Source organism: Fomitopsis serialis (genome assembly GCF_022376445.1).
Source record: "Fomitopsis serialis strain Sig1Antser10 chromosome Unknown B0H18scaffold_470, whole genome shotgun sequence".
NCBI classification, from domain to species: Eukaryota; Fungi; Basidiomycota; class Agaricomycetes; order Polyporales; family Fomitopsidaceae; genus Fomitopsis; species Fomitopsis serialis.
Genome location: NW_025955430.1, coordinates 12438 through 28121, shown reverse-complemented (window position 1 = coordinate 28121; position 15684 = coordinate 12438). Strand labels below are relative to the sequence as shown.

Sequence of the window (15684 nt, the reverse complement as noted above, 5' to 3'; positions counted from 1 at the left end):
ACCGTGAATGACTGAGAACTTGTCCGCTGAAAGTGACTGAGTACCAGTAAGATGATTTAGCTTAAATGTCAGTCTTAATCTGCATGTGTTGAGATCTCTCACTCGTACTACTACTGGAATCATATTCAAATCAGATGTGAGTGGTAAGCTAAGGACTTGGAGCAGGATCGAGTGCACAAGGTATCCGAAGAGATGGTGGCGTTAGCGCGCGTTTGTGGCGCCACACCTTTCAAGCCTTGAAGCGAACATCATCGGTGCAGGGATTGCGAAGACTATCTGGCTCTGATGTGATCCCAGCATTCAGTGTACTACAGGAGCCGAGCATGGGCAGTCTTATAAGGGCTGGTGAGCAGCCGCCACAGACTGGACACGGACTCCCCCGGCCCCCACTATGCTCCTCCCCTCACCGATAATTAATCGTCCGCCGACTCGGACGTCCATTACCCGTCTACTTACCCGGACCTAGTACCATCACTCGCCGATCACCATCCCGATCCGCCGTCGCCATGAACGTTCGACCTTGTATGTATATGTGGTCAGTATATCCCTCTGTCGCTGCCGTCTATACTCACCATTTATCCGTGTCTTGACAGGTGCTGTGGACAAGCTGCCATCGGAAGTGAGGACGCGGGCATACGCAGCTGAACTGTCAGTACTTTCCCAATTGAGTAGCTGCCTCAGGCGCTCACTCGCGACGGGCTCAGGCTCGCGTTCAGCTTGTGGCCATACCCATGAAGTCATGCTCGACTCCGAGTCGGATGTAGCTTATTGTGAAGCAACGAGGTGCGTCAGCGAATCTACAATCACGTATGCAACAGACTGTTGATCTCATGCAGGATTCTGGCATGTCCGAGTCGACGAAATTGCAGCCCGCCGAGGGTCCGGACTCCGTTCGGAGTGTCAGTGTGCCGGTACTAAGTGCTCTCATTTAACATTAGTGTGCGTTGCTCACGAACACAGCCCCGGACGTCAAGTATCAGTGTCATAGACTCGTAACGGCCATGTGGTTGTTGCGTATCCGCATATGGTATGTCTGTCAGTTGCAGCGATCGGTATGACTGTACTAACGAACACAGGTCAACAGGCATGAAGTAGTACGAGGATACTATAGCACTCCCACGTTTGATGTGCCTAATGAGGTGAGTACCACTACTTGAAGGGCACACGTCGCCGGTCGTGCTCACACGCAGTGTATATGTAGTCGCACCTTCTGTACTCGGCCAACGGAGTACTGGTAGTACAACTAATGGCGGCGCAGGCGGGTGTCACCCGAGGCGCGAGTGAGCACTTGTCACGTCAAGTTAGAGCTGTGTCGTCCACGGCGTGAGGATCCTGCGGCTGGCATATTGTAGGTGTCTTGTTGTCCGTTATGTCTTGCAATAGACTGATCATCGCGTTCTCAGCCCATTGACGTGTCCGATTAATGTGCATAGTCGGGTAATGAACATTGTCATTTGAGCCGTACTCGAGCTATCAGTTGCAAGGGGTATCGATCCCCAAGTCTTGCATTTGATGAACATGTTCCAAGGTCAGTCAATGCCACAGCTATCCTGGAACAGCAATATATATATGGAACGCCGTCCGGCGAGCGAGGTATTACGGCCAGGTTCGTGGTGAACGTCGATCGGTCCACGTCGATGCACTGACCCAAGTTTGTTTGATGTAGCTTCTGACTAACGTTAAACGAAGAGTGCGTCCATCGTGCGGTATGCATCCTGTTCGAGTCGGCCATGCATGGTAATGTATATATGGATCGTCTTCCCGCGAGCGGGCTCTCCGTGAGGGTGCGTAGGTAGCCATATCCATACTCGCAGTGACACTGACTGACATTCGATGAGCAGGGGTGTCCTTCTAATGTCATCCGAGGACGATCCGGGCCAACAACAGGGAGCACGTCGACACTGTCAGGCTCCCGGACGTTCTCAGCTGCCCCGCTTGTGACCGCGGCCGACCGGCGCGCGGGTAGTCGTGTGGTCATGCGCGACGAGTCATGAGCAACGACGAAGGCAGCACTTGTAGGGCTGCGAGACTGGCTAGTAAGTGTGTCAACATGCATTGTGATAATTAGACTCTGACGGGATATGCGCTGGGCGGAGCTTCTCGCACTTGCTATGTACAACGCCTCGAACAGCGATGTATATATGTATCGATGTCCGGCGAGCAACGTCTCGGGCCATGTACTGGGTGCGTCGTCGATTAACTCTACCTGCTGACTTTGTAGTGCCCGGACCAGCAATGTATGTATATATCGACTTCCGGCGAGCGACATCCCGGGCTGTGCGCAAGGTATGTCGTCCATCTGACACCGACACTATATCACTGACATGACGTGCCGTGTCGCCGCTGACATGCGCGTGCAGGATCGGGGCACGAGTGCTGCCCCTCCCTCGCTGCACCGCCGAGCTGTCGCCTCGTCGTGCATGTCGGTGTATGTACAGATCGCCGTCCGGCGAGCGGGTGACTTTGACCGGTAAGCAGTCCGTCTCGCCTCTTGGTTCGCCGATGCTGACGCAGGGACAGGGCGCCGAGACTGGCGTGTCGTGCGCGCCGCTAGTGTCCTACCGGGTGAGTGTGCATTTGTGCTGAACTTGTGACGGCACTAATTGCATGTGCGAGGACGAGGCGCGTCAACGACCCGTCTACTGTCGTCACAGGCCGATGTCGACTCTTCGGTCGTACCTCGCAGTCGCTCACGAGGAGCCATTCCACTTGGTGAGTCGCCCGTCGCGCGTTGGCAAGCGGCATGTGCTGACAAATCGACAGGGACCGTCGCGAAGACTATTAGGGGTTTAACGAGATGGCATTGACTGTGTATGTACATGCGACGACCGACGGACGAGAGGGACGCACCTGTGGTGGGAGGGCTACGCGTTGCAGTGTGCGACGCGTAGAGGGCCTCTCTTTTTTTGTTGTTGTCTCGTCAGCATGTACATACCGGGACCCGTCTGCGCGTGGCAGAAAAAGTTTCAGCACCCCATAACACGCGAGCTCCCTGCGGGGAGGCGAAACCATGCCCGAAAAAAGGACGTTTTTGGACTTGGGAAAAACGTCGCGTTGTCTCTCGCCAGCCAATCGCCGTGCTCGCACGTAAAACACCCACGCCCGCCGTGCGACGATCCCCGCCCCGCCCCCACGCCGCACTCCCACGCGTACTTCCCACGAAAAGCACACACATTCGGGTGCTGCTAAGTACGGAGATTCTGTAGATCTTCATCTTCGTCCAAGGCATGAAGGTTAAGCTGATGGGCATAACCCCGCCAATCGGGAAGCTCCGCCCAGAGATGGTGATGAGGTACTGCATCTGTGTGTCCCACTGGCGTTCGACGATGATGCTCTCCGTCTCCTCGAGGTCATCTTCCGACGGACACGTAACGACCGTGATCTCCTGCGCCGCGGACATCTTCGTCGTGAACGTCCCCGGCCGGTGCGCATACGCCTTCAGCTTCCACGTCACGTGCCCGAGGTCGCAGTGCAGCGTCGGCGGCGAGCTCGCGGGGATCGCGAAAGAGATCGGCCATGTGTACGTGCCTTCACGACGGCAGGACCGCAGATGGACTAAGTTGAGCTTCGGGGGTAGACGAGCCGTAAGGAGCGATGCTCACCTTTTTTGAACTCCTTCCAGCCTTCTCCCCACTCTTTCCCATCCTCGCCGTCTAATCCCAGCACTTCGCTGACCCGTTCGAGGGTAGAGCGCTCGCGGTCCCTCGCAGGCGCGCCCTCCTCATCGTCGTGGAACACGTCTTCGAATGGACGCTCGCGCGTGCGCCCTCGAGGGGGCGTCGCGTCGCCTCCGTAGCCATCCGGGAACGACGACCGCGAGCGTGAGCGCACACGGTCCATGACGACGTCCAGCAGCGCGTTCGACACGTTCGCGAAGCTGAACCGCTTGTGCTTCCGTCCGCGCCCGTCGTCCGCGTGCTCCCGGAGGTCCGACGAGCCTTCGCGCTGATGGCGCTGATGGCGCTGGTCGGCCGAACGCGAGAGCGAACGTTGCGTGGCCGGCGCGGACGCAGGCGGGGTGGGCAGAGGGCTATGGCTGCTCCCGACGAGGAACTCGGGGCGCTCGTCGTCGAGCGACGGGCGCGCAGATTGCGAGTGCGAGCTGCTGGTTAGGCGCAGGCTAGACGCGGAGGACCCGCCCATCCGGTGAAGAGGAGACGGGTGTCGCGCAGATGCGAGGCCTACGGTGTGGTCAGTACGCGTGTACCCGGGGACGAGTGAAAAGACCCACTGCTGCGTTCCGTGTCCGGTTCGGAGCTGCGACCCTGGCCGTACTCGTCCGCAGACGACGCAGCCTCCTGGGTGGGTAGCTCGTCGACGGTGTTCATGCGATGCGAGACGGACGCGGCGGGGGTGAGGAGCGTCGGACTGAATGCATGCTGTGGAACGGTCTCTGCGGTCGGTGTGTAAGGGGGTGAAGCAGTCAATATAGGGGGGAGGCCGTTGTCGCGGTGCGCGACGTAATCACGCTGGAAATACGTCTGGTCGACGCTCATATTTCGCCTCGACGCGAATGCGTTGTTCACAAGTGCCGGTGGCGGACCTCGGTCACGGCCCCTCCGCTCATCACTGGGCGGCCGGTGAACCGTACCGTGCATATCTTCACTCGAGGATTCGGAGCGGTCGTCGTCATCACGGTCGAGCGCAATGCCAGGACCCACGGAGAGCGTGCGCCGGCTGTTCCTGTATGGTGTCTCCGAGCCAGCGCGAAAGAGGATATATGACTGTGCGTAGATCTCGTGCTCCTCGGTGACTTCGACACGGCGCGCGCCCACTCCTTTCAAGTGAAGAAAGAGCGGTGAGAAACTCCCAGAGAACGGCGGCAGTTTTGCGACATACCTTCAGGCCAGGCCGTGCTCGTCTTTCCCACCAGCTCGATTTCAATGCTGGAGATCTTCGTCGGCTTGACGAGCGTGAGCGTTAGCAGCCCACGAAGCATGCCAGGAGGGGCGTCGGCCTGCATGTTGCGGGGTCTGCCGGTGGCATCTCCTGCGCGGAGGAACACCACGGACTCTGCGAGACGGATGTCGAAGGCATTCTTCTGGGGCTGTTTCGTCGGCGTAGGCATGTATACCGGAGACCAAGAGGCAAGGAGACAAGAGGCGGTGGCCCGAGGCGGCGGTCGTCCTAAAATACGGGGACTGGAGTTCCGCTCCGAGTGCCTGTCTGCACGGCCGATCAAGATCCGGCCAAAGCGGACGTCAGTCGCAGAAAATGGCAGAAAAAATCGATAGCGGTGCATGTGGACTCACCAACGTGTTACACCCGGTACTGTCGGTTCTCGGCCACGGTCGCAACAGAGCAACGAGCAACGTTTCTGGCTACAGCTCGTCCATGGGTTGTGAGAAAAAGGCTAGACAGGGGCGAGTCACGGCCCGATATCGTCACGGGATACTCACTGTTATGGTACTCTTCCGCGAATTGTGTTCTCTCTGCCAGCGTTGGCGCAATTCGAATGTGTTGGCGCAAGGGATGATGAAAGACTGCACCGTTATCACCGCATAGAACACGGATGCGAGACCTTGGCAGTCTGAAACTAAGCGGTGCTCGCCACAATGCTCAGTTTGCTTGGAGAAAGAGGGAGAGTGTCAGGTCACATCATACAAATACAGCATACTTCAACCACCTACCTGATGAGTGAGAGGGAGGGCTCTGCAGACCGCTGCATGCAGCTCGTCCGGCGAGTGCACGTGACTGGTATGACGGCCTCGCGAGCAGGTTTGCTGTGAACTTTGGGTGAACATCTAAGCTTCATTGGCCGCGCAACATACTTAGCTAACCTGGAGCAACTTGAACTGGAGCCCCGACCATATGTACAGCAGATGAGGGGTGTCCAGATTGGACCTACCTTCGCCTTTGCCCTCCGGATCGGCGCGGAGTCTGCGGACGTGTTCGCATATGTATGCACGATCGTCGTCGCGCGACGCTGCATCCCTGGCGCCGCCGTCCTCGCCAATGCATGCTGCCGTCCCGTCCTCGCTGCTGCGGCGCGTCCCTTGCCAGCACCGTCGCGTCTCGTCCGCTTGCTGCTGTTCTCCGACTCTCCTCTTCTCTGACCCTCCGCCGCGTCTCTCGCCCTCGCCGCGTCTCTCGCTCTCCCGCCCCTTCCGCTCGCACCTGCCACACCTCCCGTTGTCCTGGCTGCATCCGCCCGCCCGAGACGCGTCCGCCGGTACCCACAACGCACCGTTTCCGCTCGTTTCCAAGCACAGAGGTCCGTCTTCACCTTTTCTTCCCGGATCGCACGCATTCATCCACAACACTCATCTCTCAAGCTCTCTCCCCGACTTGCTTCCGCCTTCCCCCGCCCCGAACACGTCCGCACTTCTCTACCTGCGCACCTCCGCGCGACGCTCACGCATCGTGCCATCCTCTCTCCCCACTTGTTGGGCGCGACTTTGTGCACCGGATCGCTCGCTACACACCGTTCTCTGCAGCACCGCCAAACAAGCGCCCGTCAGCCTCCCCCGCACGCTCTACGTGCACGGTGCGACCCGCAACCTTTCTGCGTCTCGCGCCAGCATCGCACCCATTCTTCGCCCGTGCACGTCGCCGCAATCATCCGCCATGCGTGCAACTCCACCCCGGGCCGCGGTACGCTCACTCATAACACCGTCCTGCCCGTGCAACGCACGAGACGACTTTCATTCATCTGTGCGGTGGTACACGCTCGTACCGTCTTGCGGACTGCCGACGACGACCCACACTCCACCCTCATCTTACGCGCCCATGCCACCCTGTGACGGTCTCCTGCTCGCACGGGTAGGGAAGACGGAGCGTCAGCTGTCGAAACGGTGTTCTGCACGACGACCGCCCCCGACCTTCTGCCCGCCTAGAGACGCAGTGGCCAGAGGTACCCGGCAATGCACCCCTCTTTCGACGTGCAGCCGGCGCGCCCAGATACATCCCAGCCGTCCCGTGTGCGAGTCTACGTACGCACGTCTACTCCCCAGCTACAAGACACGTGTGCTCACTACTCCAGACCCGGATGGATTCGCGCCCGTCGAGCGATCGTGCGGCGCGCCGTTCCTTCCCGCTCTCCACGATTCGCAGCCGTCGACGACGCTCGCAAGCCGCGAGTCTTCCTGACCCACGCGCCGACAAACGGCTCGCCAGGATGCTCTGCAGGTCACCCGTCGTCAGCACACTCCAAGACCGCCTGATACGCAAGGAAACAACTTACCTTCACCCATGACCCGACACCGTGCACGACGTCCCGCACACGCAGCCCATCGCCAACGCACGCTCACTCGGCGAGCGCGTCTGCTGCGACCAGGAAGTTAGTACTCGCCCATTCGACTCGGTCGGACACGCAACTCACCGATGCCTCGTATCACCCGCAGCTCTCGGTCTTATACCTCGCACGATGACAGCGACCAAGTCGCCGCCGCCTTTCCGAGGCACGACGTCCGCGGAAGCGAGCACGGTGCCACTTGGCATGGATGGCCAGCCTCGTCCGTGCCACCGACGCCGACGTTCGGGCCCATGCTCGATGGCCCGCGCGTGTGGTACCTGCGCGTTGATCGGGCAGGGTCCGTGGACGTTCTTCGTTGACGGACGGATCCAGGAGGATGCTTTGCGGGGCGTACGCGACTGCCTCGAGTGTCGGGGTGAGTTGGCTCGGGTTCGCCCGCCGCGCAGCCCGCAAGACGACGGCGCAAGGACGTGTGCCTGTCCGGCCTGCATCTCTTCGGCGAACGATACACGCAGTGCGCTGCGACGCATGCTACTCGGGGGAATGCGATCGGGACGGACTGCAGCGTCGTACGAGATGCTCGGGCATTCTTCCATTTGGCACGACAGCCTCTCGTCGCGTCCAGTCCGCGAAGCAAGTCTTCCGAGCCGTTCATGCAAGCGAGCACTGGCGGGACGTCTCGCCGCCCGGCCTCTTCCCTCCTCCCGTCGGCGAATCGCCCTCAGCCTGCTCGTCGACAAGACCGTCCCTCGCGCCACGGGGATGAGCGAGGTGAGTACCGTCGTGGTGTCTCTGGCGCTGATGCTTCTGTCGTTCAGTGAGCTGGAGGGTGCAGTGTGACGGCTCGGGGAGGATGCGAGGCAGGGGCTATGGTGCGGGAGCCTGACGGCGGGCGCAGACGCAGAGCACCCGGACGGCACTGCGCGAATGCGATACTACGGTGGAAACGCGCCGCGCGACGACGTACGTACGTCGACGCCGGCACAGTGTCTGTGTGCACGACTGCCTGTGCACCGGTGCGATCCCCGCTGCGCAGACGACGGTTGCCGTGGCGGACGACGTGTGGCACGTCGTGCTCGCTGCTCGAAGTAGGTACAGAGAGCATGTACGTAGTCTCGAGGAATAGATATATTTGAGTTGCTCTACATGGTGGATATGGATCGCAAACGATGGTCAGAACTGTCGCAGCCTCGACGCCGCCGTCCGTGGTATGAACGCGCACAGGCAGCGACGGAACGAAGGTCTGCACTTCTCGAGGCTCGCGCAGACACGGCCTTTCAGCCGTCGGCTCTGTGAACATCTCGTCGAACTGCCGAGCTCGTTCGTTCTGCGGACGTCGGTGAATATACGCGAGCAGGCTCGTCTCGGAGGTCTCGTAGCCGGGTGACAGACGACGCGACGTGGAACGAATGACGCACCTGCGCGCCGTGCACTTGGTCAGACATTCTGGCCGAGTGTCGAGACACGCCTGCTCGAAGATTACAGCACATCGTATCGTCGGACGAGATTGAGATGCCACTCACTCGATGGTATCCCACCAGCGACATCTCGTCGGGCAACGCGGTGAACCGGCTGCTCATAGAGGACTTGAGGTGTGAAGCTCGCTGGCGGCCAGTCGATTGATTGAGCGCCGTCGGAGTGAGAGTCGAGGCGAGACCCTGCAGAGCGGTGGAGGTCAGGAATCGACGTGAGCGGAATGGGGAGTGCGACATCGTCGTTACTCGGTTACTCGCATGCCCGACTCAAACCGCTTTGAAACCGGGTCCCCTCCACTGTGCGGATGGGTCCCGCGGTGGACGCAACCAATTGGTGTGGACCACGTTGACAGAGCCATCGAGGACCGTAGGACAGACTACAGAGGCACAGAGCGGGGAAAGGGCGAGTGTCAATAAGCAACTAATAGGGGGTTCAGGCGATCTACTCAAGATAGTATTATATGTCGGTGTTCGCGTGTTCCCCGCACTACCTTCCTCGCAGACGATAGGTCCACGAGACCAATCCGAATGAACACCGAGTGACCAATCTCGTTCGTGCTGCGAGTGGCAAGGGCAACAGGGCCTAAGTACAAGCATTCGAGAATTAGCGAGACCATGAAACAGGCCGCGGGTCGCGACCAAAGGGACTGCATACCTATACATCATCCCTCCAGCCCTCACACACCATATACGAGCTACGTATCTTGTGGAAGCTGTAGAGTCAGTCGCGACACCACATTGAACATTGAGCCAGTCGAGGCGGGACGGCTAACTTACCGCTGTTCAGTCTTGCGAGCTTGTAAGACCTGAGGACTCCATGAATACGCAACGCGGCCACCAATGAGCCGCTTCAATCTTCACTGAACTCCTTTACTTTGCGGATCGGTGCGCCGGAAGGTCATTCGGTACGATCCTCATTCAGCCTGAGGGCCCGGGTTTGAATCGAAACGAGTCGGTGATACCAGGCTGTACGGCCAGGTCGCGCAAGGAGCGGAACAGTGTTCGTATGCACAGCACTTACTGAGACCTTTCGTGCTGGTCTATGAAGCCATGCACAGATCGACACTTACTACCGACGGCAGCGAATACGAGCTGTCCATGAGCGTACAGAGGCTCGCATCGATGTAACACTCACCTCTCTGGTTCACCGTGCTATATAGACCAGGACTGTGGTCCGACTTCGCGGTTCATGCTTCTTGAGTCTGAATGCTCTGGTCTTGCATGTTCTCGATACACACTAACCGTGGCTCGGATTCAACTGCCTGCTTGTTCTACCCGACTCGTTTTGTTCCACGCGTCGTACTTGCGCATCTCGAGTCGCTGCTTCTGCTCTACAGTGTACCTTTCCTCGGATTGCATGCAGAGCTTACTGTGTGCGTGACCCAGCACAGAATGACTGAACCAGTCGATACCGTTAGTAGGTATCGCAGACTCGGACATCATGACAGACTTGGAGGCACTGCGGACGGTAAGTAGCATCATCCTCCATTTACGCTGAAGTATCCGCAGCGTATGTGTCAGAAGCCTCATTGCCAACACATGCACACTACACCATAGCGGTTTCGTTCGAAGATGGGAGTGCAATTGAGCTTTGCCGCACACCTGCAGTGATCCGACGACTCCGACAACATGGGGAGGCGGCGAGCTCGATCGTGACCTATGCACAGCGAGTCCACTCTCGCGACGAGCTGCTCGTCACAAAGGTGCGGCACCGGGAGCTCCGCACAACAGCTAGTCACGATGACACGACGATAGTCAATTGTTCGCCGATGTCATCTTCTGTGCAGCCCGTCACGTCTTCGAGCGGAATGCCTTCGTGCAGATCAGCGATTCCACAGGTACCCAGCGGACCAAATATCGGACGATCTGAGTGCCGCACAAGGCGAACGCGCACCGGGGCTCTGGAAAATATGCATATCCGTACTACGGAACAGTTGCTACTGGACCCTATTCAGAGTCCGGGCCAGTCGGCATCGTCGCCGTCATCAACACGAGGCCGAGAAGGACGTGCCGTCCGTGGCCGGTTCGCGCTCTCTGACGGTAAACGGGAAGCAGGGATGCGGCGGCCGAGATGTGGCCATGCAGACAACGCTCGAGGATTCGCAATGCCTACAGCACATTGGCCAACGCAGAAGTATGCATCGACTCCGCCGTCAAGCAGACATGCATTCCCACGATGTACGTCCTGCTATGCGCAGGACGCAATGAATCTGCTCGCTGGGATAGCAAGCCTTGCTGTTACAGCAGCAAGTGCATACCTGCCGGCGTTATGCATCGCAATTCGCGTGCCTGTATGCACTATATCGCAGTAGCGAGATCGCGCGCGCGCGTCTTCGATACACATAGTCAATAGCGTGCCCGACAAGAGTTAGAATTCGGGTCAGGGCCGATGACAGTCGCCGGACCGCCACGCATGTCCCGCCTGAACTCTGTCATGCCTTCTACGGAGACATACAAGGCATGAAAGATCGATCCCCGCAGATTGGACCGTTACTGTCCCCGTTGACATCGCTGGAAAATGTGATCGCCCGGGCACACGACATGTCAGGAGCTGGACCGGCAATGTGATCCGTCCTAGCTGGTACATTCGCGCCAAACACCCGCCTTTGATCATAGTACTGCCAGCGACGCGGAAGACAGTGGGATGCCCATCTACCGGCTCTGCGAGTGTCCTTATCAACATGCAGAGGGTACTCGTGTCATGTCGCAGCAGACTCGGCAGCGGGAGGCGGTGGTATGCCCGACGGCCGCGCTCGAGATCGCACGACGACGAAGTGCTGAGAGGCCCCCTGGTCGACGTGTAGAATGTATGGCACCATGCATTACAACCGAGTGTTCGACACACATGCTTCATTCCGGGTGCGCGCAAACGCCACGGACGGAAGACTGGTTTCCCCTCTGACGAAGCGATGGCGGAGGCGGCGGACGAATGCCTCGCCCTTGCCGCGCACGTCGAAGGGAAGCATGGCTCTGCGCGAATAGTAGACGTAAGAGGCGCATAGACTCACCGGTGCCGTGACCATATCGTCACTTCCGCCCTTCTATGCACTCCCAAATCGACTTGTTCATTCATAGTCTGTCTGACACGATCTGTCAAGGTCAGGGACAAGCGGAGTGCGCGTGGTAAGGCGTGTAGAGCGAGTGTAGAGTGCCTGTGAAACCCCAAGTCGGGAGTCCTGGTTCGCCCGGCCACAAGCGTGCCCTACATCCAGAGAGAGAGTGAGAGGCCCTAAACGGCGTGATGCACTGCGACAGAGGCGGGGCGAGCGGGAGGGTACTGGGTTGAATATCGCCAAGTTAGCCGGAAGAGATCTTCGCCGCCCGTCAAAATGCAGGAGAGGGCTTGCAACTGTCTGTGTGTAGGCAGAACAATGAGCTCGTATCGTCTGTCCGCGGGCGCATATAGACGCAGAAACATGGCTGGGAGGAAACCAAAGAGCAAGCGGGCGCGCGAGCAGGTGGATGTACGGGACAGAGCAGCGTTGTGGTTCGCGTGACGCGCCACCGACGCGCCTTGACCGACGCAGACCGACGCTCATTGGCACAATGCACATGCTCTCTCACTCTACAGCTGCCCGAGTGACGCTCTCCGGCACTCTCTACTCGGTGTCCATCACCGTGACCTTCCGACTCTAAGGACACGTTACATGCCTCTGTCGACTCATGTCGCGCTGCACACGGACGTGGACAATCTCCGCTGGGGGACGAGAAGCATGCGTGAGTTCATTCCAGCCCAATACATTGACACTGCAAGACACGTAGCGAGTAGCTGGAAAGACAGGACGACCATTGTGCGAAGGTACATACAACTAGCTACCGTCATAGTCCATCTCATGGCGACTGCCTAGTACATACCCGCGCATCCGCTGTTCATGCCGTGGTGTGCCCTGTCGTGCACGGCGTCGTGACTTCCGTCTCCCGCCGCAAGCCCAGCATCCTGTCCACCATACCGTGGCAAAGCTCCCGTCTATCGCAAGACCCCAGGCCCACGCTACAGACGACCCGGCAAGGAAGCGGCGGCCGGCGAGGATCTGCACGGGTCGTCCGGTCGTCAGCAAGTCAAAGGCGGTGTCCATAGTCGAGAGAGCTTCCTGCCGGTGCCGGCATGTGACGATGCTGACCCTCCCGTCGATTCCGACAGCTCCCCAGACGGCGCACGACTCAACAGTATGTGGTCGTCTGAAAAGCACGGTCAGTATTCTCACCACTCGGGACGGACAGAAGCACAACTCACCGATACCCTCATGTCCACAGTGAGCTCGCCTATATACCTCGCCCGCTTTGTCTCGTCAGCGTGATGCAGGGCAAGTCCCCGTCACTTTTCCGGACAAGTGCACGGAAGCGAACGCGACGCGGTGTCTGGCGTGATGGAGCCTCGTGGGCGCCACAGACGCAGACAGACTGATGGGCCACAATCGCAACTCCGCAAGGTATCGTGTGCACGTTGATCGCACATGGTCGTGAATGTCTTACGGCAAGATGCAGGAGGACAGTAAAAACAAGTCGGCAAAGTGGACAATCGACTCGGACCTGGTCTGTTGTGGCCGACAGAGGGGAAACGACTGGGAGGAAGTACACGTCGGTGAAGGAATTGTGTGAGGGATTGGACAGGATTCCATTCATCGTGTTCATCAGCTGACAAGTCGCCGCCAGTCCACAAACGTAGGTTCCACTTCCGCGTTGAGGACGTCCATGCGTAAGCGAGCGCCATATCTCGTCGCTGGTCCTCTTCTCTCTTCCCTCACGCTCAATGATTGCCTTTGTTTCGCCGAAGGAGTCATTTCCTGGCCAGGCAACTGGCTTCCAGAGAAGCTTCCGAGAAGGATGCTCCCTGCGCCGCACGTCACTGTCACTGGCACAGCGGCGAGGTGAATATTACTGTCACAGCATTTCCGGTTCCGATGCTCACGCCAGGCGGTGCAGGTGCGGAGGACTTTGACATTGATTTCACGGTCACACGGCTGCGCGAGATGATGCCAGGATCATTGTCTTGCGGGCATCGGAAGCTCCGGGAAGGCATGGCAGAAGCAGAGTCTGAGAGGCACCGGCATTTGTCGTTCTACTAGTATCGGTGTATCGTAGTAGACAGAATAATATGTGAATAGTGCAATACAGTGGACATGGCTGGATCAGAGGTGGCCCCCGCCGTTCATAGGTATCCAGTGGGCAGTGCTGAAGCACATTTTGAGCCTCGCCGACTGATGTGACCGTATATAGGCTACGACTCGATTATGTCCAGATTGCCATATTAGTGATCACTTTCCCTGTCCGCTTCACGAGCTCACGAGTCAACAGGCTGATAGCCTCCATAACAAAACAATAGGACCTGTGACAGAGTAACAGTGAGTGATTATTGATTGATTTGTGATTCGAAAAAGGTGGGCTACGATGTGACCGTACTGCGAGCCTGTCAAGGATGCCGAATCAGGTGAGTATCATTCACCGAGGTCTGACAGTACAATTCGGCACCGTGAATGACTGAGAACTTGTCCGCTGAAAGTGACCAGTATAGTAAGATGATTTAAGCTTAAATGTCAGTCTTAATCTGCATGTGTTGAGATCTCTCACTCGTACTACTACTGGAATCATATTCAAATCAGATGTGAGTGGTAAGCTAAGGATTGGAGCAGGATCGAGTGGACAAGGTATCCGAAGAGATGGCGGCATTAGCGCGCATTTGTGGCGCCACACCTTTCAAGCCTTGAAGCGAACATCACCGGTGCAGGGATTGCGAAGACTATCTGGCTCTGATGTGATCCCAGCATTCAGTGTACTACAGGAGCCGAGCATGAGCAGTCTTATAAGGGCTGGTGAGCAGGCCGCCACAGACTGGACATGGACTCCCCCGGCCCCCACTATGCTCCTCCCCTCACCGATCATTGATCGCCTGCCGACGTCCATGATCCGTCTACTACCCGACTTACCATCACTCCGCCGTCACCATCCCGATCCGCCGTCCCTTGAACATTCGACCTTGTATGTATAGCTGTGGTCAGTATAGTCCCTCTGTTGTCCGTCTTCACCTATACTCACCATTTATCCGTGTCCTGACAGCTGTGGACAAGCTGCCATCATCGAGTGAAGAGCGCGCACACGAAGCTCAACTGTCAGTACTTTCCCAATTAAGTAGCTGCCTTAGGCGCTCACTGCGACGGGCTCAGGCTCGCATTCAGCTTGTGGCCATACCCATGAAGTCATGCTCGACTCCGAGTCGGATGTAGCTTATTTGAAGCAACGAGGTGCGTCAGCGAATCTACAATCACGTATGCAACAGACTGTTGATCTCATGCAGGATTCTGGCATGTCCGAGTTGACGAAATGCAGCCCGCCGAGGGTCCGGACTCCGTTCGAAGTGACAGTGTGCCGGTAAGTGCTCTCATTTAACATTAGTGTGCGTTGCTCACGAACACAGCCCCGGACGTCAAGTATCAGTGTCATAGACTCGTAACGGCCATGTGGTTGTTGCGTATCCGCATATGGTATGTCTGTCAGTTGCAGCGATCGGTATGACTGTACTAACGAACACAGGTCAACAGGCATGAAGTAGTACGAGGATACTATAGCACTCCCACGTTTGATGTGCCTAACGAGGTGAGTACTACTACTTGAAGGACACACGCCGCCGGTCGTGCTCACACGCAGTGTATATGTAGTCGCACCCTTCGATACTCGGCCAAAGGAGTACTGGTAGTACAACTAATGGCGGCGCAGGCGGGTGTCACCCGAGGCGCGAGTGAGCACTTGTCACGTCAAGTTAGAGCTGTGTCGTCCACGGCGTGAGGATCCTGCGGCTGGCATATTGTAGGTGTCTTGTTGTCCGTTATGTCTTGCAATAGACTGATCATCGCGTTCTCAGCCCATTTACGTGTCCGATTAATGTGCATAGTCGGGTAATGAACATTGTCATTTGAGCCGTACTCGAGCTATCAGTTGCAAGGGGTATTGATCCCCAAGTCTTGCATTTGATGAACATGTTCCAAGGTCAGTCAATGCCACAGCTATCCTGGAACGGCA

The 15684-nt window shown here is 57.9% G+C and overlaps 2 protein-coding genes across 2 annotated transcripts; one reads left to right on the top strand and one right to left on the bottom strand.

The window, feature by feature from the left end:
- Window positions 1-898: 898 nt before the first annotated feature.
- On the top strand, window positions 899-1464 carry B0H18DRAFT_470692 (uncharacterized protein). Its single transcript, XM_048038211.1, has 4 exons — window positions 899-1027; window positions 1085-1139; window positions 1202-1348; window positions 1404-1464. The coding sequence occupies exons 1-3, from the start codon at window positions 1002-1004 to the stop codon at window positions 1325-1327; spliced, it is 207 nt and encodes a 68-aa protein (XP_047884548.1). The 5' UTR covers window positions 899-1001; the 3' UTR covers window positions 1328-1348; window positions 1404-1464.
- Window positions 1465-2920: 1456 nt separating this feature from the next.
- On the bottom strand, window positions 2921-5068 carry B0H18DRAFT_895733 (uncharacterized protein; the record flags this gene model as incomplete). The annotated part of the gene is made up of 4 exons (XM_048041408.1): window positions 2921-3488; window positions 3614-4181; window positions 4232-4777; window positions 4840-5068. The coding sequence occupies 4 exons, from the start codon at window positions 5066-5068 to the stop codon at window positions 2921-2923; spliced, it is 1911 nt and encodes a 636-aa protein (XP_047884547.1).
- Between the last annotated feature and the right edge of the window lie 10616 nt (window positions 5069-15684).

Coding starts and splice junctions, on each gene's coding strand:
- B0H18DRAFT_470692 (XM_048038211.1), top strand. CDS start 1,002: ATGTGGTTGTTGCGTATCCGCATATG. Junction 1,028..1,084: donor TTGTTGCGTATCCGCATATG/GTATGTCTGTCA, acceptor ACAGGTCAACAG/GCATGAAGTAGTACGAGGAT. Junction 1,140..1,201: donor CGTTTGATGTGCCTAATGAG/GTGAGTACCACT, acceptor GTGTATATGTAG/TCGCACCTTCTGTACTCGGC.